The following is a 23,702-nucleotide window of genomic DNA, read 5'->3' as shown; positions in this document are numbered from 1 at the left end:
CTGGATGAAGGCAATAGTGAAACAACATCTGAGCCTGTTTTTATACTTTCTGTGTGTGTGTGTGTTGCAGTTTTATTTTTTCATCCTGTTTCAAGAAATTTTTACAGCTGAGCAGAATTATAAGAAATTATAGGTCATGGTAGGAAAATATTGTTATATAAATCTATCATGATAATATTTTCTACAAATAATCAGATTTTCAGGGTAACATTTGCCAAATCTTCCATTTTACAACAGTGTTGACAAGGTAAAGTTTTGTTATTTTCCAGCAAAGCAAAAAAAAAAAAAAAATAAATAAAATAAAATAAATAATGTGATATACCTTTGCATTCTGAAAACTGGCAGCTTATGTCTATTTTGAGTTTTACGTTTTTAATACTTTTAGTCCAGCTATAAAATGGGAGGTAAGCTAGGACTGGCATGAAAAGGCGACCCCTGTCATTTGTTTATCAGGTCTGCCCCAAGTGTCCAGATCTGGCTTCCTTAGGCTGAGTAACATTGGATGGGCTGTTGAATCTGTTAAGGATCTCAGGTTTGCTTAAGTGCACGTACAGTTTACTATCTCCAAATTGTGCACCAGGTGCAGTATGCTTAGTGCATGGTAGAATGTGTCAGTTTTTGGAGACAGATCCTCTGTGTGACTAAAAACATATGATCTGCCTTGACACCATTAATCAGTGTTTACCATATATAAAGTGCTAGGGGTTTTCAGACCCCAGTTTAATTTGTTGGGTACTATGAGGCTCCCCACCACCAATCCCACACCCCTTGCATGAATGCTAATGTTATCAACCAGTTGCACACAGAAACTGCTTTAGAAGTGTCATGTTTTTATGCATGTAAATATGTCTCTAGAATGTGATAAATAGTAATAATGAAATATTAGCTTTCATATCAAGTTTATTATAAAATATCTCACATACTGAGACTTTAAACCTAAACTCTTACATATTTAGTCCCATAATATCAAACTGTATATGTTTTCATATTTCCAAACTCCCTTAGCAGATTTATGAGATTTGCTCTCTTAATTTATGCATGATGGTAAATGTGGAATTAATGTGAAAAAGATCAGAATTTAAAATATGTTCTTTAACAGTATTACAAGCACATCTTGTGTGAATATTATTTAAGTGAAATCAAGGCTGAAAATGAGTACAGCAAAATAATTCATCCTAAAATAGTGTTTACTATTGGTGTTTTACTTTTAAGAGCAAAATAAAAAGATATGTGATGTCTTTCTTGGTCTTTGATGCCACTGAGACATGAAAGCAGACAAACTGTTTATTAACATGTTTAAAGAATTTGTATTTGTAATATTTTTATGGCGATTACAGTATGAAGGTATATGGATAACAGATTTAAGAGCTGGATTCCAAAACTGTGCTACAAAAAATACTGATGTTAATATGAACAAACTTTATATTGCATAGATTTGTATCAGACAAGTAAATTGTATTGCTACAAAAGCCAGGAGAATGCTTGTTAAAAATTAGAATTCAATTTCAGCAGGCCACTTAATAGGAAATAAGAGTTGTCAGTTATGACTGATTGCAAAACCACCTTGTGTTGGTAAACACTAACAAACATATATATATATATGAAATATAAGCAATTTGTTATTAAGAAAACTAGAAGATAAAAATTACTTGTAGAGCAAAGAATTAAGTGCAAGCTTAATACAAGTGTCACTGATATCAAATGTGTCTGGCAACCTTGGGTATTCATTCTCACTGCTGTATTCAAGAAGTAGATAGTGATACTAATCTGTCAAGAGCTACATCAAGATTTGTAAATGGGCCAAAATGTCAAATTCTAGGAATGAATGTCATGAAAGAATGTTATATCCTATGCAAATATAGCCCCCACTGTTTGAGACCTCTTCAAAGTTTTAGACTAGACTGGGATTTTTTCCTGTTCTTCTTTCTTCATCATTTTAAAAGAGTCTACAGTCTAAAAAAATCCAGAAAAATACATATCCCCACATTCAGACACACACGCACATGCATAAATTCAGGCACAGGTATCTACACACTGTTCTGAATCCTGTTCACAAACATTATTTTGTTCCAATCATTGAACACACTTCCTATTGAGATCACCTGTTCGTGGAGCACATGAAGCTTTAAATAACTCATCAGAAATACTGACTCTCCACACACACACATGCATGAATGCAGGAAAATGTGTCTGCACACTGTTCTGAATCCCATTCACATGCATTATTTTGTTAGACTATATTCTATCATGATGGAACACATTACTTGCTACTTATCACGAGATCACCTGTTCATGAACGGAGAATAAAGCATTAAATAATTTAATTTCTGTGTTGTTTGTTGTATCTGAATACACATGTTACTGTTATTTGTAACTTTTTTTCCACATTGAAACTTTACTTGCTTCAGTTACACTGCTATTGCTTATTTGCAAGGCAACTGCTGAAAACCGACAATTTACCAAACTGTGTTGTTTAGGGTTGAGCACTCAACAGCAAACGCAGAGCATGATGGTAAAAAAATCATAGCACATTTTTTCCAGCACCAGCGAATATGGCAAAGAAACAACGCAAATTCTTTTGCAAGCTGGTATTGGCAACTGGCATTTCACTTTTGTCGATCGTACTACATTACACTGAGGCCTAGTATCATACACATTGCTCAAACAGGTGGCAGAAAGTTTAAATTTCTCAAAATCTACAATTGCATGACTGTAAAATTTAAAAGTAAAAGGTAACAGAGCAATGTATTTTCCTCTATATTTATAAATATATACTTACAGTGGTTAATCGAGTGAACAAAGTTTTTCATTATACAGTACACTTCCTGACAGTTTCCTCCGTCTGGGACCAAGGGAAACAACTGTTTCAAACGTACGCATTTATTTTCCCCTAGCTGAGCTTCTTGCGTAGAAATTGCAACAGTTAAAAGACAACAGCATAAACACAGCAATTTCTACAGCTGTGTTCGGAAGGAAAGATTGTGCACATGATCTTTCATTCACTCCCACTCCAATACACCCTCTTCAGGAAAGGTAACTCCAACATAAATCCAATATCTGCAACCGGAGATGTGTCGACTCTGCAACCTCGAAAACTAGTAGGAGGTACAGTTTGCTTTTTTTGCTGTTATTGTCTTTAACGTGACTCAAACACCGAATGTATGTTTATTTACACATGCTCGTATACATAAATTTGAACATTGTCGCTAGTTCTTTTGGCTGTGTGCTGAGTTGAAGCGGTCCGGTGGCGCAACGGTTATAGCTCCTGTCACCAATACCACGGACGTGTATACAATACAAGTTCATGCCAGTACAGTGAAGGTTGGCTGTCCTGGATTCAGCTCTTGTCTCGGGCACGCTGTTCTTTCTCTGCATGTGGCATCTTTTTTACAGATCTGACTGCCGTGTCGTGATATAGCCTTAGCTGCTGGCTTTGTGTAAAACACCAATTCTCCCACACACACCCCTCTACTAGAGTTTGTACAAGGGGTGCAGAAAGAGAGTAGAGTAACTTAAACAACTATCTATTTAATAGCCCGTACCATTTTTTAGACTTACATCACAGTATTTTTTTGCTTATTTAAGAAAAAGTTCATTAATATTGTAATAACAATTGTTAAGTCTTATTTCAATCATTAATTTTTTTTTCCAGATGCATTTAGGTTAAGTTTTTCTTCAACATGGCCAGTACAACAAAATCAAAATGTTTATTTTGCCGCATAGCCAACAATGAAGATAACAACACCAGGATTTTATTTGACCAAGATGACATTGTCATCTTTCAAGACATCCATCCTGCAGCAAGTCACCACTATCTTGTTGTTCCAAAGACACATATTATTGATGCAAAACATCTTCAGGCTACTGATATACCACTAGTAGAGAAACTTTCATCGTTTGGGCTTGGTTTTCTGGAAACACAGGGTGGCAGTACTGGAGATGTGCGGATGGGATTTCATTGGCCACCATTTCATAGTGTTTCTCATTTACATCTCCATGTGATTTCACCACACCAAGAAATGGGCTGGCTTAGCAAAAGCATATTTAAACCAGGTTCACTATGGTTTAAAACAGATCAATGGGTCCTGCAAAGACTCAAAGAAAAAGGCTCATCTTTGGTGTAACTGTCTGTGATTCATGTGATAACACATCACTACTTTTTGCTGTTATTTATTGCATTAAAATTTATTGTCTATTTATGGAATTGATTTATAGTATATGAAAGTGATTTTTTTCCAAGGTGTATGTGATTATAAAGCCAGTAGAGTTAAATATCCTAGAATTTGCAGACTCAAGATTGGTCCTCCTTTCAACTCTTTCCTTCCCCCACTCACTCTCGTCTGTCCCTTAACTGTTTATAGTCACTGGGTGTGCAACATGAGTAAATTTGGTGTAGGCCCAATCGGTGGGCCTAGTCTGTGCCCTTTCTAGCAGGTCACCCAACTGGCAACCTGCCCACTCCTTCTGCTTGCCTCATCGGTATTCTTCACCCATGCCTGGAGGCCTGTCTTGGGCAGCATGTGATGTCGAGCAACATACCTAAGCCAAACCAGTTTCCACCTCTTATGGTGGTTAGCAGAGTCTCATGGGAACCAATCATGATAGTGACCAGACTGCAAATGAATTTGACCTCAGATTTATCAGAAAGCACCATTTCACAATGGAATGAAATAGAGACAGTTGGTTTCTGCTTATTATGAACTTTAGATTTTCTGTCTTTGATTTACTTTTTATGATTGTTTTTACAATGCTTGAAATTTGTGCATGTCTGGGTATCATCAATGTAAAGATCAAGGTCACATTCAGTAAGTACAAGTTATCCTTAAATTGTTAATTTGCAATAGCCTGAGAAATTTTAAAGATATAATGTGATGTTCCAAAGTGCATTGCTTGTGTACTTTAAGCATGTGTATGTCAAAGCATTTATGCATTGTTTTTGATATGATTTTAATTTCTTTTTACAGAAATAATCTTTATTATTGTGTAGACTGTACTTAAAACAACCAACTGAAGAATTATTTTTCAAACATTTATTAATCACTTTCATTTGAATTGAGATACATGTATTGTGGTCTGGTTACACAAAAATATGCAGAATCCTAACTTGATAAAACTTTAACAAATGGTAGATAGATGCACTTTTTTGTGGGCCTTGTGAGGAACGAAGTAAAGATTATAAGGATTTATAAGAATGTTATTAACATAGAATGTATGTATAAAATGCATGTGTGTTTTGTTGGACAGAAAGATTTTGTAGCCATAAGTGATGACTGAAGACAGATTTAGCACTCAGCATTCCCTAACACCTTGGTACCGTCAAGAACCTCTCCTGTCTTAATGTCCACACAGAAGCAGTGGTCTGAAACACATTTCAATGACATGTGAAGCATGCAAAATGTTATTTTTTTGTCCCAAGAAAAAAAATAAAGGAAACACATTATCTCATTATTTTGACACTCGTAAACACTTACCTCCTATTTTAACATCTGTAGATGATGAGTATCATACTAATGAGATCCTTGGCTGCCGTACATTTTTTGTGGTTGAAAATGAATGTATAAGCTGGTGTTTAACCTATAGATATATTTGTTGGCCTTGCAGAGAGATCCCTAAGATTTCACAGTCTTAAATGTGAGTAATGAGACATGATTATCCACCCACCCATAATTTTCATCATTTAGTTAAGGGGAGAGTGTAGAAAATTGTTTATGTAGCATCTCAGCATAATGAATTCCAAGGTAAACTTGCTTAAATCTCAATGTAAAAAATAAATTAATATTGTAACAATTTTTTTAACTTTCCATTATATTTTCTTGAGATGCCAAGATTCTGAACTTGCATTCCAGGCACTCGATTTAGTTTTCACAGTTCTGAGATCAGATTAGGGTAGTGCCTGGGCATACTTGCTTTGGCGGTCTATTGCATTCAAACTTGGTAGATTTGCAAGTGCTATTTTTCTACAAATCATCAGTGGTTGCATGTCTTCTGGTACTGGGCAGCTGATTTTCTTTTAAAACAAGCAACAATATTTTGTGAACAGGTACTCTTATTCAGACATTTGCATCCAAGCATCCGTTCTTGTTAAAAGTCACCAACTTTTTCAAGAAACATTAGATTCTGGTTTCCCTTATTTTGCAACCAATAAGCAAATAGTACTTATATTTGCTATGCGACATTTTTGAAGTATTTCATCTTGAAATTGCAATTTTTTTCCAAACTGAGTAAGAACTTGATGCATTCAGATTTCCCAGCCATGAAGTTTTGCATTCCTTGCACTGTTGTTTTAAAGATGACTAAGATATACGATAGCACTAAAATCATTCATTTTGAAATCATTCAATGAAAGGTCACTGAATTTTGATAATCTTGATGTAGCAAATTATCAGATGTAACATTATTATATTGAGATTCTACTTGTACATGTACATACATAAGGAGCTTCTTATGAATGACCAAACTAAAGACTTGCTCAGCTAGTGGGATAATCACTAGTTATCATTACCATATGTGTGTAATATTTATAGTGCTTATATCCTACTTGTGTTGTCGCACTGCATGGGCAGGAAGTCACCATTCTCATCACATTTGGCGATCCACTTGCCTTCCCACACAACCATGGAAATTAGAGACGTCAGTCTTCTTTGTTCACACAGAGTTCTTCCTGCACCTATGAACAGCAAGCAGATGCGCTTTATACAAGGGGGCAAGAATGAGCTAGGCTATCTTTGGAGCAGATAACTGCCAGTTGGAGGAGGCAATGGACCCCATTTAGCAAGGGACCACTATTAGCTAGAAAATCGTGGGGGTTTTTTCCTCAGCTAATTACTTAAAAAAAAAAAAAGAAAGCAAAACAACGTCTGACGCGAAGCCAGGGTAGCAATTAGGGAAAACTGACCGCTTGTACAGCAACGTGTGCTCCTTCCTTCCCTCGCACGGGCGAAACCATTTGTAAAAAACGCCCACCAGAACATATCGGCCTTCAAGAGGATCAGACAGCGACTCTCTGAGTTCGATTATCGAGGAAGGAGGTAAGGAGTTTGGTGCTGCTGGTTAGTTAGTTAGTTAGTTCCCGTTATGCCGGTCGGCACGTAGGGCAGCGACAAAGGTCCTCCACTTTTGCCTGTCCTGGGCTAGACTCCCCACAGTACCCCAGCTGAGGTTTAGGGTCTTCATGTCTGCCTCCACAGTTCGGCGCCAGGTGATCTTGGGCCGACCTCGCTTGCGTTTTCCTTCTGGCGTCCAGTGTAAGGCAGTTTTTATGATGGAGTTGCTCCCGCCTCGGAGGACGTGACCAATCCAGCGCCATCGCTTCTTCAACAGGATGGTGGCCATGCTCTCCTGCCCGCACTGGGCAAGTAGTTCTTCGTTGGAGATTGTCCTTGGCCAGAAGATGCCCAGAATTCTTCGCAGGCTTTTGGTGTGGAAGACTGACAGTTTGTTGAGGTCGCGGTCAGTCATTCGCCAGCACTCCGAGCCATACAGTAGAGTGGACATGACCAGACTCTGGTAAAGTCTCAGCTTGGTATTGATGCTGTACTGTGTCGACTTCCAGATGTTGCGTAGGCTACAAAAGATGCCCCTGCCTTTGCTCAGTCTGCTCTGGATGTCACGGCCTGCTCCTCCATCTTGCGTGACCACGCTACCCAAGTAGGTGAAGCTTTCAACCATCGGCAGGTCTTCTCCCTCTATGCTGATCGGTGTTGGATTGGTGGTGTTCAGGGTCATCACTTCTGTCTTTGTCCGGCTGATGTGCAGTCCGACCTGCTGCGCAAAAGTGTGCAGGCGAGTCGTCTTCTCCTGCATGTGCCGGTGGGTGTGTGACAGCAGGGCCAGGTCGTCGGCAAAGTCTAGGTCTTCTAAGTTCGTGGAGAGTGTCCATCGTATGCCCCTTGGTTCATCTTCCGTTGTATGGCGCGTTACCCAGTCAATGACAAGGTTAAAGAGCAGGGAAGACATCACGCAGCCCTGTCTCACTCCGGTCCCGACCTCAAAGTAGATGTCACTTTCCAACACAGCATGAAAAGTTCGTATAGAAGCTTTTGATCAATAGTACAATTTCCATTGGTATTCCGTATGCTCTCAGGATGCGCCAAAGGTGCTGCTGGTGCTTAGTATATATAATTTTTGTTTTCTGATAAGCAGATTATGATCTATAACCACAAAGACTTTGAAAAGTCAACAAATAAGGCAGCAGAAAAATGATTGTCATTAATATTACATGTATTTAGCAATTGTTCCACCATAGATTTAAGTGTAGTGTGGCAACAGCGACTAGGCCTAAAGCCGGATAGGTTTGAGTGGAGAAGTTCATACCTTATAAAGTGCTCTTGCAGGTGCTTATGGATGTGTTTTTCCAAGGGTTTTGAGAGAGGTGATAGGATTGAGATTGGACAATAGTCTATAGGGTCACTTGGATCACTTGATTTATGTATTGGGATTACTTTTGTTTGTTTAAGGTGCATTGGAAGGTAAGATTTATCAATACAGAGGTTATACAGGTATTGATTCAGTAATGGACGGTGCTGACAGCTTTAGAATTCTGTTGTCGATGCTATATGGTCCTCTGGTTTAAGTATCTTTGATATACTTGTAAGTGCTTGATATACTTCCAAAATATTCATTGGGGGAATGGAAAGAGCGGTATCAATTTGTTTTGACTTACAGAAGCTTTTTAGTTTGTCTAGTTTGTTTTCTTGTGACTTGTCGTTTGGGACTACCCTAGCAGTAATTCCTGCAATGTGTGCGTTCAGGGGGTCTTGTAATTGTGGGACTGGTTTGTCTTGACTTGTTGGTTGATTGATGCCTTTCCAGATCATTTTAGTGTTCTTTTTGCATTCTATGAGTTTGCTAAAGTAGTTTTTCATCTTGCTTCGTTTCATAGCGGTGACAATGTTCCTTTGTTTTTTTGAACTCAACTTGTTGAACCCTCTTTTTAAGTGTGTCTATTACATTAATCACGAGAACAGGAGAACAGTCGAAGATACTTGTAGCAGAGAACGTTAATTTTGGCTTATTAATATTAATTAAAGTAATAACTGCTTTCAGAAATTCTGAGCCAATGGAGAGAGGCGATTTGATCGGCTCTCCTACAGTTTACAAGTGAACTTTGTATAATTTAAAAAAATCGACCGTAAAGTAAACGTGACGTCACGATTGTCCATAGAGTCACCTTATAATTAAATGGTTCCACTAAGGCAGGGGTGGGCAATTAATTTTCCCAAGGGGCCGCATGAGAAATTGGGATGGTTTTAGAGGGCCGGACTAATATAGTTAACTCAGTTTTACCCAATACTGTATATATTAATATATAGTATATATACTGGCGGGCGGGCCGGTCAGAGACAGCAGGCGGGCCGGATCCGGCCCGCGGGCCGGCGTTTGCCCAGGTCTGCACTAAGGTGACCAGACGTCCCGCTTTAGGCGGGACAGTCTCGCTTTTGACCTCGTGTCCCGCCTGCTCATCGGGCGGAACGCCCAATGTCCCGCTTTCTGGCTTTCTGGCAAGTCCATCAAATGTCCCGGTTGTCTTTAAAAATCACTTTTTTCGGCGTTCTTTGACGGTGACGACACCATCATCGGCACGTGTCCCGCTTTCGACCCCGAAACGCCTGGTCACCTTAGTTCCACCTTTCTCAGTAGTTGAAGCCTTGACAAAGTAAACCTATTCATGCCTAACCCTGATACATATATGTTGCTGACCTCTTTATGCGCATGGCGATATTTACTTGTATATCCAGAGAATGCAGGAAGAGTGAGTACATATTCACCCAGGTTTGAGGAAATATACAGCATCTTGCACTTAGCTGTACTCATGCAGTCATTCGAAAAATAAGTGGGTCTTCAAGGAACTCGATCGCTACACAGAGAACTGCTTCAAAACGTATAAGTGTTCTGTTGTCGGTATAGAAGCGAAACTGTTTTCCGCCTACTATAACTCGTACTTTTAAGTATCGTGCTTGTATTTTGTTTGTAGCTTTCTAATGATTGATGAGTGTGAAGATGGCTACAGCTATGGGCCTTCTGGCTGAGTGAATATAATTATACGAAAAATAATTTTTAAAAAATTACAGAAACAGTCCTTGGCCTACCCGTGTCACGCTTCTGGTGAAGCTCGGTAGTGTGTCGAACTAAAAGATCGACCGGAGGAGGGTTTTTGACACACCAGCCCCCTCCGAAAATAAGGGTAGAATTCCGCACGCAGTGCAGGTCGGTGTCGCAGTAGCCCAGGTTGTTGATGAAGCCGTGATGGAATTCAGCCTGACACAGCTCTCCTTCAACCTAAGATTGATCGACAAAATTAAAAAAAGGCAATCTCTGGATGAACTTAATGCCACACGAAGATATGTCAGTGATATAAATTTAAGTGCTTGGTCAGACTAATATTTACAATCTGCTTGAAAACCAAAAATGATCTTATGCCCTTTACTTTAGTGTTTTCCTAAAGTAGCTGTGATCTAGACATTATTTCTTTATTGAAAACCATGAAATACTGATAGTATATATTCAAATAAACAGAAGATAACGACACAATTAGGCTTGTTTACATCGTTAGAAACGGCCAGGTTCAGTTGAATGATGTCATATAGTTAAAGGGTGGTGCTTGTATTTAGATAACGTCTTATGTTCGTCTGTGAAGTTTTACTTCATTTTGTCTGATAAGACTATATATTTTATCTGGAGTATTTTTTAACCTACCTTGGCACAGACATCTGTACAGTGACAGAAGCCTCCCCCTTTGATAATGCCGCCCTTGCATGTGAGGATAGGTTGGGTTATTCCTTCACAAATCTCCGGTGTGCAGACAAGTGCGCATGCCACAGCAATGGAAGCACCAAGCACGATTAGTGCCAGCATTTTGCTAAATTCCTACAAAAAGTTGACAGTAACTTTAAAATTATCGGTGGGGAATTTCGGAGTGTTTGTATTGATGACCGTTGCTTATAAATACTTTTGTCACAAGAAGCAATCATATATTATTTCTGATGAGTTGGTTGTCGGAAAAAAAAGGAAGCAACATTTTTGCGTTTGCTAGACGCAAACTCGTTCATATGGCGTTCACTCATTCGCATCTCTAGGTCGATCTATCTCAGGCAACGGACTCGCAGGGTGTCCTTTCCATGTCAGATGCAAACGATTACTGCAGAATGCGCTGTTTGGCTTCTTTTTGTTCATGGTTAGAGATGAGATTTTCATTATCACTTTTAAAGCAAGAATCCTAACGGGTCAATGGGTATTAAAGTTCGGAACCAGATTATAAAAAAAAAACAACCAAAAAACAACAAACAAACAAAAAAAAAAAACAACAAAAAAACCAAAAAAACAAAAACAAAGAAGAGAGAGTGAGAGACAGAAAAAAAAAAAAAGGCCCGTCTCTCTGACGGAAAGCAGTAAGCCCCTGGGCGATCGGCACAGCGTTTTCACCATGGAGTTTGATATTATAATAATTATATTATGTAATGTAACTCCGTGGTTTTCATTGTTGATGGTCCGTAAGTCACACAGCTGCTTTTGTATAGTCCCACACTATAGCTACTGTCCTGCTACATATATTAGTTTTCAGCTACCGATCGACGGGCAGCTAATTTATCGTGGAATATAATAGTAAGATTAATTACTCTTTAAAATATATTCTAGATAAAATTGTTTTCCAAAAATAAGTTTATGCAAATACAAGCTAAAAATTCTACAAACAAACATGACAATCACAAATTAAGCGTTATCTTATTGAGCTACTTTTTAATTAGTTCTTGTTTTAATTAAAGTTTTGTCAACAATATATTTCGCAAAAAACAAAACAAAACAAAAACATTATAAGGTGGAAAATGAGGGGTGAATTGTAAATAACCTCCACATTTGTCCTACAGAGAATGATAAAATATTTTTTTGCGCGGTCCATGATTGATCCTTTTGCAAGAGAATATATATAAATAAAACAATCACTCACGCAGCATAAATGATCGCAATTAAGTATATATGTATGCGTACACCCTTACCTCACCTGACCTTGTCAGACAAAATCGCCGTCAGAAACGCAGAGAGTAGACTTTAAGCTACAGCAAATTAGATACGCTAAAACAGACCGAACATGTATGTAATTGTTCTTTATAGGGTGGATCACCGTGGATGGGTCGGGAGTGGATGAGGTACGTGATTCTTATCGCCTCAATTGATAAGGTGGGAAATATTGACAAAACTGCATATGGATTTAAAAGATATGAGAAGAAAAGATATCGTTTTCTCACATAGCTTCCTTACTTGCCCTTATATTTAGGTTATTATTGTTTGTTGGAAGAAATAATGTCAAAGGGGTATGCATGTTAATTGCGGTGTGAAATAACATATTGGATTGTGCCCTGTGGAATATATATTAGCGCACATGCCCACACACAAAGAATTAAGGAAAACAGTTAAGATATTCCCTCGATCCTGTGCTCAGTTTATACTAACTTAATGTACCTAAATGTCTCTGGCCTGGAAGAAATGTGCTGAAGGTTATATATACAGGGCCGTGCTTAGGGGCAGGCGGACGAGGCATCTGCCTTGGGCCCCGCGCTTCAAGGGCCCCGCGCTTTTGATTGATATGTGACTTTGGATCCCAACTAAAACCGTGTGATCGTGGCGTGAGGGCCCCGCACATGCCCTTTGCCTCGGGCCCCGCGGGGGCTAAGAACTGGCCTGTATATATATATTCTTTTGTTACTTTGAAGATTAGACATCTTTGGCAGAAGTTTGGGTGATATCCCATTTCGTACTCAGTGGTTGAAAATAGACATGATTTACTAATTTTAGCTAAGTGACTATTTAGAGAAGTGTTGTGATAGGTGGCTAAGGATGTGTTCCTATATTTTTGATGCTCACATATTGTCTATATTTGCAGGGTGTGTTGGAAGTCGACAGCATTATCTTCCCGCTGTCAACGACGATACAGAGTGACTTCCCTTAGAAGAGCGGGAAATAGGAATTACGTCACCGCAGGTAAACACTCGACTAGCGTGGCTTCACTTTTGCAGTTCATCACTAGTCAGGTATTTGAACAAAACAGATATAAACTTTTTTTTATATTTTGTTTATGTGATAGGAATCTTTTGAAAGAATGGTACATTGAAGGCGCAGACTTCTATGAGAGTATAATTATGTTGGTCTGTGATTGAAAGTTTATGTTTTCGAGGGTGCATGCGACGCCATAATAAGTGCATGGTTGAACAGAGAAAGTGAATCACGAAGTCGTGCCATGAACGGATGATAGCCCGATAAAGATTATTATGTTTTTTTATGCATCGGCTAAGTTCTTCATATTCACAGGTATTGCGCTTTGTGATGTCAAAGCTGCGCACGTTTGGGGATTTTCTGATGGCGCGTGGTAACTACTTTCTAAAATTGCACATCTCTGTGCTGATTCTTTACAATGAATACCAATTTTCATTGTCTGACCACTCTTTTTTTCTTACTTTTTCTCTTTCTCACTCACAGCATGGAGCCACACATGGATTGGTCTTCACATTAACAAAGACACGACAATCAACCGTCATACGTCTGCACTCAGCGATTTATATTCTTTTGTTTTAAGTCAATAGTATTTTTTTTATGCAGTGTCATTCTGGTTGAATTTTGATCGTTCAAGACTACGTTTTGCAGACCTTTATAGAAACAACGACACTTTACAATTTTATTTTTAATTCAAGCATATGACTATATCATGGATGTGATAACTTTCCTAGAGACATAAAATATTTACACAGATTGACATGACAACAGTACAATCAGATTACTGTGATAATAGCTAACCTAAATCGCTATATGTGTAACTGCTTGCATGCTTAATCTAAAAACTTTTCTGTTCCTACAATGTTTAACTTAACTATCTTGGGGGTAAGGATATTCTTTAAATTTGCACCACCACACAGAAAGCAGTACTCTTAAAAATAAACCCTAGATGATCAGTAAAATGAATGATGGCTAGACTGAGATAATTACATTACAAAAAATAAGTTGAAGCAGAACACTGCTTTTATTTTTTCAGGGGTGAACATCTCTCTTTCCCAAGCCATCAGGAATTTTTGTGACGTTATAAAAACATCATTGTCTTAGGAGCCTTGCATCCATGTAGCCTCCATTTTTTTAGAGCTTTAAAGGATTAGTCACATTGAACTGTCAGTTATCGCTACCAGAAGGCTTATATCTTTATTTTTATTTTGTCCTTACAGTTCACTGCACCTCTTTATTCATCAAGCCTCATAAGAGTGTACTAGACATGCTTCAAAGGGTTCAGAATAATGCCGCTCATATTAAGTGGAAAAACTGAACATTCTACCTCCTTCCTCCTACCTCCAGCTGATTATAAGATTGCTACAATGTGCTACTGATATCTTTATGATTTTGCCCCAGTTTTTACTCAGTTATGACTGAGATACTTTTCCACAGATGGTCTCTTTGATTAAGTGCTTACCTACTGTCTATGCCATGCATCAGATGGGATAAATTTGGCAGATGCATTTTCTCTTTCTTAGGAATTCTTTATTTTCTTTTGCAGCCTGTCGAAGCATTAAGACATCACCCAAATTTCACAAATCCTCTAACAACAACAACAAGAAAAAAAAATGTATTTACTGACACTTCCAAACAGAGAAGGCAAAGCTGCCTGCACTAATCTGATGTTCTCACTGCTACACCTAGGAAACCTGCAGGCAATGAAAGAGGCCCTCTTCCCTGCTGATACACTGTTTAGCCCATGTACCAAAGAAGCATAACCTAGCATTGGTGTGATCTGTGGGTCTTATAGTTTAAAAATATTTCTGTAGAGTGAAAAGCCTTGGGTTTCATTATTTCATTGGTCTCTAACTTTTCTCTTGTTTAATCACTTGTAGCATGAAATTATTGTACAGAAGGCTGCTTGATATAAGATATGTTGAATAAGTTTTGCAGAATACTTGTTTCAGTTAGAATCAATGTCCACTTGTAGTTTTTCTGTTAGACATGTGTGAATCTGACATAAGGAAGTCTGTCGATTCATCTTCCTTGAGCTTTGCAAGACTGGGTCTTGCTGATTCTTCCTTTTAGGTTCTTCCACCAAAGAACTCATGCCTTCTTTTGCATTGTCCTGCTGGATTACTGCAACTCTCTACTGATCAATCTCCCTAACCACCTACTGGACAAATTAAAAAGGGTTCAAATAATACAGCTTGTAATGCCGTCCATAAAAGAATGGCAAGCCATGGTACATCCTTCCTTTGAATGTCACTGGCTGCCAGTTAATGCCCACATTGTGTTACTGTTGTGGAACTTTTCTTTAGGAAAGTCCACCTACAGCTAGATTGGGGTAAATGATTTTTCAAGAAGAATTATGTTTATGAATGTTTAATTTAGTAGTAAAATGTGACTTTAATAAATTATTCAGCATAATTATGTAAAATTTTTGAAGGTTTTTTTAATATATATTTTTGTTTACAGATACAGTGGAAAAATGAGCTGCTGATTACTTGGATTTTAAGGCACAGTTTTACTGCCCAGTGAAAAATCTCTGTGCATTTCATCCAAGGTACTAAGGTTTGTCTTCTGCAAGCTGGCTTCCAACTCTTTGTCATCCTCTCGCTCAGAAAATATGGATGATCTCATACCATGTGACATGGATGTTGATGTGAGTGATGAAGATGGAGACACGGCTATTATATCTGCCGCCAGGTGTGAGAACTGGAAAGTTGTGTCACTTCTCATGTCTGAACTTGTGGTTCTACCTGACAAGGACATTGTGATTGCCTTTCTGCAGATACTGGGCCGTAGTGAGTACATGAACAAAAACTGCGGACTGAGTGCTAATATTTTATGCCTTTTATGGGAGAACTTCAAGAAGACAATACCAGAATGTGATCATAAAGCCATACATAATATACTTATTCTTGTTGCGGCCAAAGTGAATTGTTGGTGGCTTGTCCATGAATTGCTTACTACTGATATTGAACTTAATACTCTGGATGAAGATGGCATGGGGCTTGTGCACAGGCTTGCCAAAGGCCAGACAAATAAGCACATTTCTCTTCTACTAAGGGTGATTGAAAAGGGCGGCGATATTAACTTAAAGAATGTAGATGGTGACACAGCTGCACATGTTGCAGTTAAAAGCCAAAACTGGGAGATGATTAACGACTTGTTAGATAAGGGTGCTAGCATCAATATTGTCAACAAGAATAATCACACTTTCTTGCACTTGTTGGCATTGTGTTCTCCATTGAATATTGCTTGCTGTGGAAATATCGATGTCATTTTCAAATTGCTGCAGAAAAGCAGCCTGAACGTAGACACGCGTGACAGCAAAGGAAACACGGCCTTGCATTTAGCAGTGAAAGAAGGAAACAATCTGGTTGCAGAAAAGTTGCTGACACTTGGAGCACGCTGTGATCTGCTGGATGAAAATGGTAGGACTGTGCTGCACTCGCTGGTGATGCAGCAAAATGCTGTTTTTACCTCTTCATTGTTGAAGAAAGCTATTGAATCTGGCCCAAGCTTGGCAACTAAGGATTCAGAAGGAAATACAGCTGTGCATGTAGCTGCAAAACTTAAGAAGTGGGAGTATGTAAATCTGTTATTAGCTCATGGAGCTAGTGACACAGAACCTGACAGGGAAGGCTGGACAGTTATTGACAGGGTTGTCACAAATGAGACATCACCCAGTTGGGTCTACAGCACCAGAAGCTTCGAAGGATTTTCACTCTGCCAGCAGCTGCATTTGGCTGTCAGACTAGGACAGTGGAATTTTGTGGGAAAAGTGGTAAAGAATGGTGTAAATGTTAACAGCCCTGACCGCTTGGGATTTACAGTGCTTCAGAAACTTGTGCAGTTAGAATGGAATAAAACTATAGATGGGATCCTCAGACTTTTGGTGAATAGAAGGGCAGATGTCAATGTGCGAACTCCAGCTGGTGACAACCTTCTGCAACTAGCTGCAAAACACCAGAACTGGTCAGTTATACGGTGGCTTTTGAATAAGAACTTTAGTGTATATGAACCCGACAGCGAAGGATTCTGTGTTCTTCAAAGACTTGCTGAAGATAGAGCTAAAGATTACCAAGCTCATTTTCATTTCTTCAAAAAAGATACAGTAACTTTCTTTCGGGACTTGAATGGTGACACGTTATTGCAGCTGGCAGCAAAACATAAAAACATCCCTGTGGTGGAATATTTGATTCAGCAAAAGTCTTTTGGAAACATAAACCAACTTGATAGTGAGGGTTTCAGTGTCCTTCATCGAATAGTACAGTATAAGAGTGAATTTTCAGAAAGTCGTCAAGATTATATGGTTAAATTACTTCTTAGCAAAGAAGCCAAGCCATGCATTTGTAACTCAGAGGGGGATACAGCCCTACATTTGGCAGCAAAACATGACAACTGGATTATAGTTAAAAATCTTCTTGAGAAAGGATGTGACATAAACCAGCCTGACAGTGAGGGATTTTATATTCTTCACAGACTTGCACAAAGACAAGATTCCTTGAGATACGAAAACAAATCAAAACCCATCTTTCAGATGCTTCTTGAGAAAGGTGCACGTCTGTTTGTTCGCAATAAGAGTGGTGATACAGTCTTGCACGTGGCAGCTAAACATGGAAATTGGGTGGTTGTAAGTCATCTTATTGATGAAGGAGCCGATGTAAATGAGCTTGACAGTGAGGGATTCCACATTCTTCAACGACCTGCTAAAGAGCCAGAAGACATGGAAATGATACTTGCAAAAGATTTAAATCTCGATCTTAACTGTCCAAACATCGGAATGGCACTAAAAATGGGTGTGAAACAGCAACAGTGGAATTTTGCCAAACAACTGGTAGAGCTTGGCACAGATGTTAAGAAACTTGATTTTAATGTCCTTTATCTTATTGCCACACAGAAAATAGATGATGGAAGGGAAAATTGCACTGCTTTTATCAATCTTTTATTAATGAAGGGTGCAGATGTTACTGCACGCTGTCCTAGAGGGGACTCAGTTTTTCACTTAGCTGCCAGACATGACAACTGGGAGATAATCGAGCAGATATTTGCTCAGAGGACAGGTGGACTAGAAAATGTTGATGAACCAGACAGTGAAGGATTTACTATCCTTCACAGGCTGGCTACAAGCAACAGAGGGGAACACTTTATAAGAATTCTCCAGTTTCTTCTTGATAATGGTGCAAAATGTGACAAACTATGTCCCTCTGGTGACAGTGTCATGCATTTGGCTGTAAAGCACAACAACTGGTATGTAATAGAGGAACTGTTATCACGTAAGACCAAATCACTGTTAGTTTCATCTGCTCAAAATAAACGCCTTAAAGTAGAGCACAACAGTCAGACAGACCAACAGTACCTTAAAAAAAGGGAAAGAAGAAAAGGCTCAAAAACAGGAAAGAGACAAATCAAAGGCTTTATGGGGAAGAGCATAAGAGTAGCTTTTAACATCAATGCCAAAGATGCTGATGGGAACACAGTCCTTCATCTGAGCATCAAAACGAAGAAGTGGAGTCACGTCTATAGACTTTTGATGTGTGGTGCTGATGTCAGTTTACCAGATAATGAAGGCCACACTGCCTTTTACTGGATGGCTGCTGTTCATGATGAAATGGTTAATGATCCGTCCATGTGCAGTGTACTTGAAATCTTTAGAGAAAGAGCCCCTGGAACAACAGAAAGAGATGAATTTGGCGAAACACTGATACAGGTTGCAGCCAGAAACAAGAATGTTGAAGTTGTTGAATTATTGCTTGACCATCTGGACGATCTCAACATGAGAGATCTGGATGGTCTAACAATTCTGCACAGAGTTGTCCAATGTGTATCACCTGTGTCTTTGAAAATTGTAAAGAGTTTGATACAGAGAAAGGCAGATATAGAAATGACTGGTCCAAAAGGTGACACTGCCCTTCATCTTGCAGCTCAGTGTGGTAACTGGGATGTCGTGCAAGAGCTGCTAGAGAATGGGGCCCAGGCTGGTAAAGCTGACAACAAAGGATGGTGTGTTTTACACAGACTGTTAATGCATAAATTTACCTCCAAACCAGTAATTTCCTCACATCAGTTAAATCCCTGGCAGAACAGCCTGAGGAATACCAGTGAAAGGAAGCTGCCGCTTGTTAAATTAATGGTTACTACTGGTGCCAAGATTTACAAGAGATATAAAAATGGCTTGACGGCACAACAACTTGCATTGAGTGAAAGAGAATGGGAAGTTTTGCAGTTCTTTCTCAAGAGTGAACGTAAGAAGTTTTGGAAGAAAAGGAAGTTGGTTTTTCATGAGCTAGCTAAGGATACTAGGGTAGATGTTCAAAGAGCAAAATCAGTTACTCAACAGCTGCTGACTATTGGCTACAATATCAATGAATGTGAGAAACAAGGTGACACGCCCTTGAACCTGGCAGCTAACTATGGCAACTGGAAAGTTGTTAGCGTGTTTTTAAATCATGGTGCTGATGCTAGCATACCTGACAGCGAGGGATATTTTGTGTGTCACAGGCTGGCATTAGACTATAGAACCGCAAGACTTTCTGTAGAAAGATTGTCATCCATTTTGTTGTTACTTAAAAAGAATGGGTTTGATGTCAACCAGACGGGACCAGACGGAAAGAGCTGTGCACAACTGGCAATAGAGAGGAAGAGGTGGGCGTTGCTTTGGCATCTAGTAGAGTGTGGAGCAAAATGCTGCTTTACTTTACGTGAAAAGAAAATAACTTTAAAAAATATGTTCAGGATTGCAAGAAATACCAAAGATGAAAAAACGTTGAAAAGTTTGATTTTGCATCTCATGGAAAAAGATGATGATTCTTGCCAAACTCTTGCAAAGCGTGAACTGGCATCTCTGAAAGTAAGTGTCTTGCATAGCAACTGGGCTGCAGCCAGAATGCTTGTAGAATGTGGTGTTGACATCAGAGTAAATGATGGCAGTACACTCATGATGCATTCTCTTATTTCAAAATATCGCCACTGTGATCACATGATGTGGCTGTCTTTTCTGGACACATTACTGGCGCGAGGCGCCGATATCAATAGTCGAGATAAGTATGGAAAAACATTATTGTTTCAGATTTGTGCTCAGCATTGTCAGGATGGTTTTGACTTGCTCATTCATTCACTACTTGACAGAGGAGCTAATCCTCTTCTTGCTGATAGTACAGGGAAGTCTGTGCTTAGATGTATTTTGGATCTCGAGAAAAGCCTGGTCTTAAAAGCCCTTGTACTCATCATACAGCTTGGTGTGTCTACTTATCAGCCGACCTTGACAGAAACGGCTAAAAACTTGGACTACGTCATGGGTCTTGAAGCATCTCCTACACAAGAAGCTCTTAAAAAGAAGAATGTCAAGGTCCTAGAGATGCTAGTTGAATCAGGCGCCAGCTCGAACAGGGAATTATTTGAGCTCAGTACACAATATCAAGTACAGCTTTCCTCAGAAGACATGACAGGAGACGAGACACAGATGCTGGACATTCTGAAGCGTGCTGCCAGTCAGCCTCGGTCTCTCAAGTCTTTGTGTCGCCTGACTGTGTCTCACACTCTTGGCTGTGGCGTTCGCAGGATAGACAGAGTTAAGTCCCTTCCTCTTCAGGATACATTACAAGATTATATGCTGTTCTCTGATTTACTTTCTCTCTACTCTCAGAGCAAAGAGTCTAACATGTCAGAAAACTCATTGTCTGATGATTATGAACAGCACAATTACTTCCATCGTGGCTACTCTTATGATTTAGACTACAACTATAGAAGGCGATTTTACTATAACTATTAGATATCAAATAGCTCTGTTTTGTACACCGTCTTGAGCTATGACAATGCCATACATTATCAGTACTGCTTCCTTCCTTGTCATCTGCTAGTAACTGGGTCCTAAATCTTACTTCCAAACACTGCATTAAGTGCCTTTTTTAACAAAGAATTTTTTGTATTTATAACATATGCTGGTCTTGTCTGTGTAGTCTTTAAATTACTTTATAGAACCCCAGACTTCACTAGGATAATTACTATCATGGTTTAAGAACATTTTTAAAAAAATCCTTTAACACTGATATACATTGATGATGTGAGCAGCTACATTTTGGGGCTGTTTTATTTACTTTCATAGCGTTGTTACAGTCTCAACTCCTTATCTTGCCAACCACATATAACCCTCTCTCTCTCTCTCTGCACTTTGTGGCAGTGTGGATTTTATCCACAGCTATCCCCAGTTATACATCATGGACCCTCTTTATGCTGCGAATCTTGCTTCTCCCCCAACATTTGTTTTGGAGGGATTGTGATGATAGAATGAATTCGGACTGTATTTCAATATATTGCTGTCTTATTATATCCCAGTTATATTTTGAATAGTGAAAAATTGATAAAAAAAGGCAGAACATTTAGATCATGTTGGAAAATGGTTCAACCCGTTGGAGGGAGTTGAGGAGCACACAGTGCCGGTTACCATAGTCATCATTCTCTGCTGATTGCGTTCATCTAGCCTGACAAGAAGTAGCTTTTCTTCATTGCTGTTTTAAGGCTTGTTTATGACAGAAATTTTATACAGCAAACTATTCAATTTTTCAGGGAAAGTGAAAGGCAATTGAGAGGATTAGGCACTTTCATCCTCATATTTTTGCTTCTCAAAGCCAGTTACAGTTTCACTCATCTTATAAGTTAAACCCACTTGGAAACCTTTACAAGAGAAAAGTTTTATTTAAGAGACATATGAAGGTATTTATACTTCAAGACATAATTCTGTCGACATTTAAAAAAAGTCTGACTGAACTAAGGTAGGATGTTAGGTGGATACCAGTTAGTCATATTTGATCAAAGAGTTAAAATGTTTGCTAAACATCAATTTAAAACGTAATTTTTAAGAAAATACTTTGCTGCCCTCTTTCTCATATGATTGGGATATTGATAGGGTGATTTCTTTTTGGAAGTGTATGCCTGTCCATTGTCATATGTGGAAAATGTTTTATGATGCTGGTTGACCAGATGACACTATATTTATCAGCCATTGCTCTAAGCACAGTAAACAAAGTCTTACTGTTAGCAATATGTTTTGACTTATTTGTTTAATCCAGAACTATCACTTTTCATGATTTCACTATATTAATATGCTTACAGTAAAGTCATAGATTGTCATTCTGTCTGATATTTGCTATTATTATCTTGGGGATTATCTTACACCATCATTTATTTGTCACTGAAGTGGTATGTCAAAATTTTATGTTTAATGATCTGTTAAGATTTCATTTGTTTAATTATAATCATAATTCTGTACAGCTAATATCTTTAATTAAAGAAACCTGTAGTGAAGAGAAAGTTTTTTTTTGTGTGTGCAGTGAAATATTAGAAAAGAAGCTGATAAATGCTACATTTTAAAATGTTCATTAATCAATCATCTTTAACTCAAATTTGTATGACTTTGTTTCAGTAAAGTTGTAATTTTGTAGACACATGGATTTTGTAGTTATCTTCCTGAGTTTGTTATTTGAAATGTGAATGTTTTAACAAGAATATGAAACCAAACAAAAGACTTCAATCCTGTGTAGACTCCGTCTGCATAGACTGGAGGGTAGGAGGTCTTGTGTAAGGGAGACGATACATGTTTCCTCATCAGAGAGGGTTGTTGCCTGTCAGTTCTCTCTGGGAATGTACAGACGGTACAAGTTTTGAGGGTCAATATTTGCGCATGACTAGTTGATATGACGTGTACATTAAGATATATTGAAAAGTTGTCGCAGTTTCATGCACATATTCTGGTACGCATGTCAGGCCTTAAGAGAAGTATTGATTAAAAGGGTCTTATCTATTCTTATAACATATCTTTTAAGGTTATTTGTGTAATGCATTTCAACTTTTCCTAGGATAGAGTTGTCATCTGCAGTCTGTGATAAGCTGACATGAGCAGAAGTAACACTATTCTGTTTTGTTGCTCCATGATTTTCTTTAAGCGAAAAGAAAATATTTTTACGGATAGGTTAGGATGAACTGAAAACTTATTACATGTCAACGAAAAAGCTTTTCATGGCAAGAACTTGATCATTGTGTCCAGGAAGCTTTTAATATACAGCAGAACTGGGTTGGGGGCTAATCATGTAGAATGTGATGCAGATGTCAATATAAGTGTTGACTGTAAGCCTCTGGTGCGTTTTCTTATTTGCAATAGCAACGGCCTCGTGAGATGTGGCTGTCTTTACTAGAAACTTTGCTGACGCGGATAGCTAATGTGAATAGGCAAGAAAAAGATAAAGAAACAGTTCTATTTCTATGGGCCAAATTTTCTCTTTGCACTTGATGTTGCTCTCAGTTAATGCACAGTATTCTAAAACTCAACCACCATCGGTTTTGGTTCTAATTGGGAAAATCGTCGCCAAAAAACCCCCCACATTGTTTTCAGTAGCTACAAGCTGTGATGCAGCTCTTCCGAAACGACTTGGGCAATGAAGATATTTCGTCAATTATTTCAACGCAAGTGTCACCGCAGCGAGCAAAGCAAATGCCTACAGTGTCCGCTGGAACTTCTCTGCCAGGCGTGGAGAAAACTAATGCAAAAAACGTGTGCTGCAATGTCAGGCATTGATTCCGATATAACATTGGGGGAGGGAACAAGACACATATTAGTAAATGTATTAATAATAAATATCTGTTAAGCTATCAATTGATATTGTTTTGGTACAGGACCAAATCTTTGAGAAAAAATGTGCAGAGTGATGGTTTGCCTATTGCCTTTAAAT

At 38.6% G+C, this 23,702-nt stretch overlaps 2 protein-coding genes across 6 annotated transcripts; one reads left to right on the top strand and one right to left on the bottom strand.

Annotated features, from left to right (window-relative positions):
- Positions 1 to 5,015: 5,015 nt before the first annotated feature.
- Positions 5,016 to 12,127, bottom strand: LOC112559983. Of its 2 annotated transcripts, none has more exons than XM_025231519.1 (5): positions 11,994 to 12,127; positions 10,696 to 10,866; positions 10,089 to 10,278; positions 6,539 to 6,667; positions 5,016 to 5,359 (listed from the first exon to the last, which is right to left on the bottom strand). In XM_025231519.1, the coding sequence occupies exons 2-5, from the start codon at positions 10,852 to 10,854 to the stop codon at positions 5,283 to 5,285; spliced, it is 555 nt and encodes a 184-aa protein (XP_025087304.1). In that variant the 5' UTR covers positions 10,855 to 10,866; positions 11,994 to 12,127; the 3' UTR covers positions 5,016 to 5,282. The 2 variants fall into 2 exon arrangements, with proteins under 2 accessions (XP_025087304.1, XP_025087305.1); XM_025231520.1 differs by having other exon boundaries at positions 11,999 to 12,120.
- On the top strand, positions 12,128 to 21,890 carry LOC112559972 (serine/threonine-protein phosphatase 6 regulatory ankyrin repeat subunit B-like). Of its 4 annotated transcripts, none has more exons than XM_025231496.1 (3): positions 12,128 to 12,174; positions 12,878 to 13,025; positions 15,448 to 21,890. In XM_025231496.1, the coding sequence occupies exon 3, from the start codon at positions 15,599 to 15,601 to the stop codon at positions 20,747 to 20,749; it is 5,151 nt and encodes a 1,716-aa protein (XP_025087281.1). In that variant the 5' UTR covers positions 12,128 to 12,174; positions 12,878 to 13,025; positions 15,448 to 15,598; the 3' UTR covers positions 20,750 to 21,890. The 4 variants fall into 4 exon arrangements, with proteins under 4 accessions (XP_025087281.1, XP_025087282.1, XP_025087283.1 ...); XM_025231497.1 differs by lacking the exon at positions 12,128 to 12,174 and adding an exon at positions 14,531 to 14,766 and having other exon boundaries at positions 12,682 to 12,975; XM_025231498.1 differs by lacking the exon at positions 12,128 to 12,174 and having other exon boundaries at positions 12,682 to 12,975.
- Positions 21,891 to 23,702: the final 1,812 nt, after the last annotated feature.

The sequence above is a fragment of the Pomacea canaliculata genome, linkage group LG3 (assembly GCF_003073045.1).
Source record: "Pomacea canaliculata isolate SZHN2017 linkage group LG3, ASM307304v1, whole genome shotgun sequence".
In the NCBI taxonomy this organism is placed as follows: domain Eukaryota; kingdom Metazoa; phylum Mollusca; class Gastropoda; order Architaenioglossa; family Ampullariidae; genus Pomacea; species Pomacea canaliculata.
The sequence above is the reverse complement of the archived record's forward strand: the minus strand, read 5'-3'. Positions and strand labels throughout refer to the sequence as shown.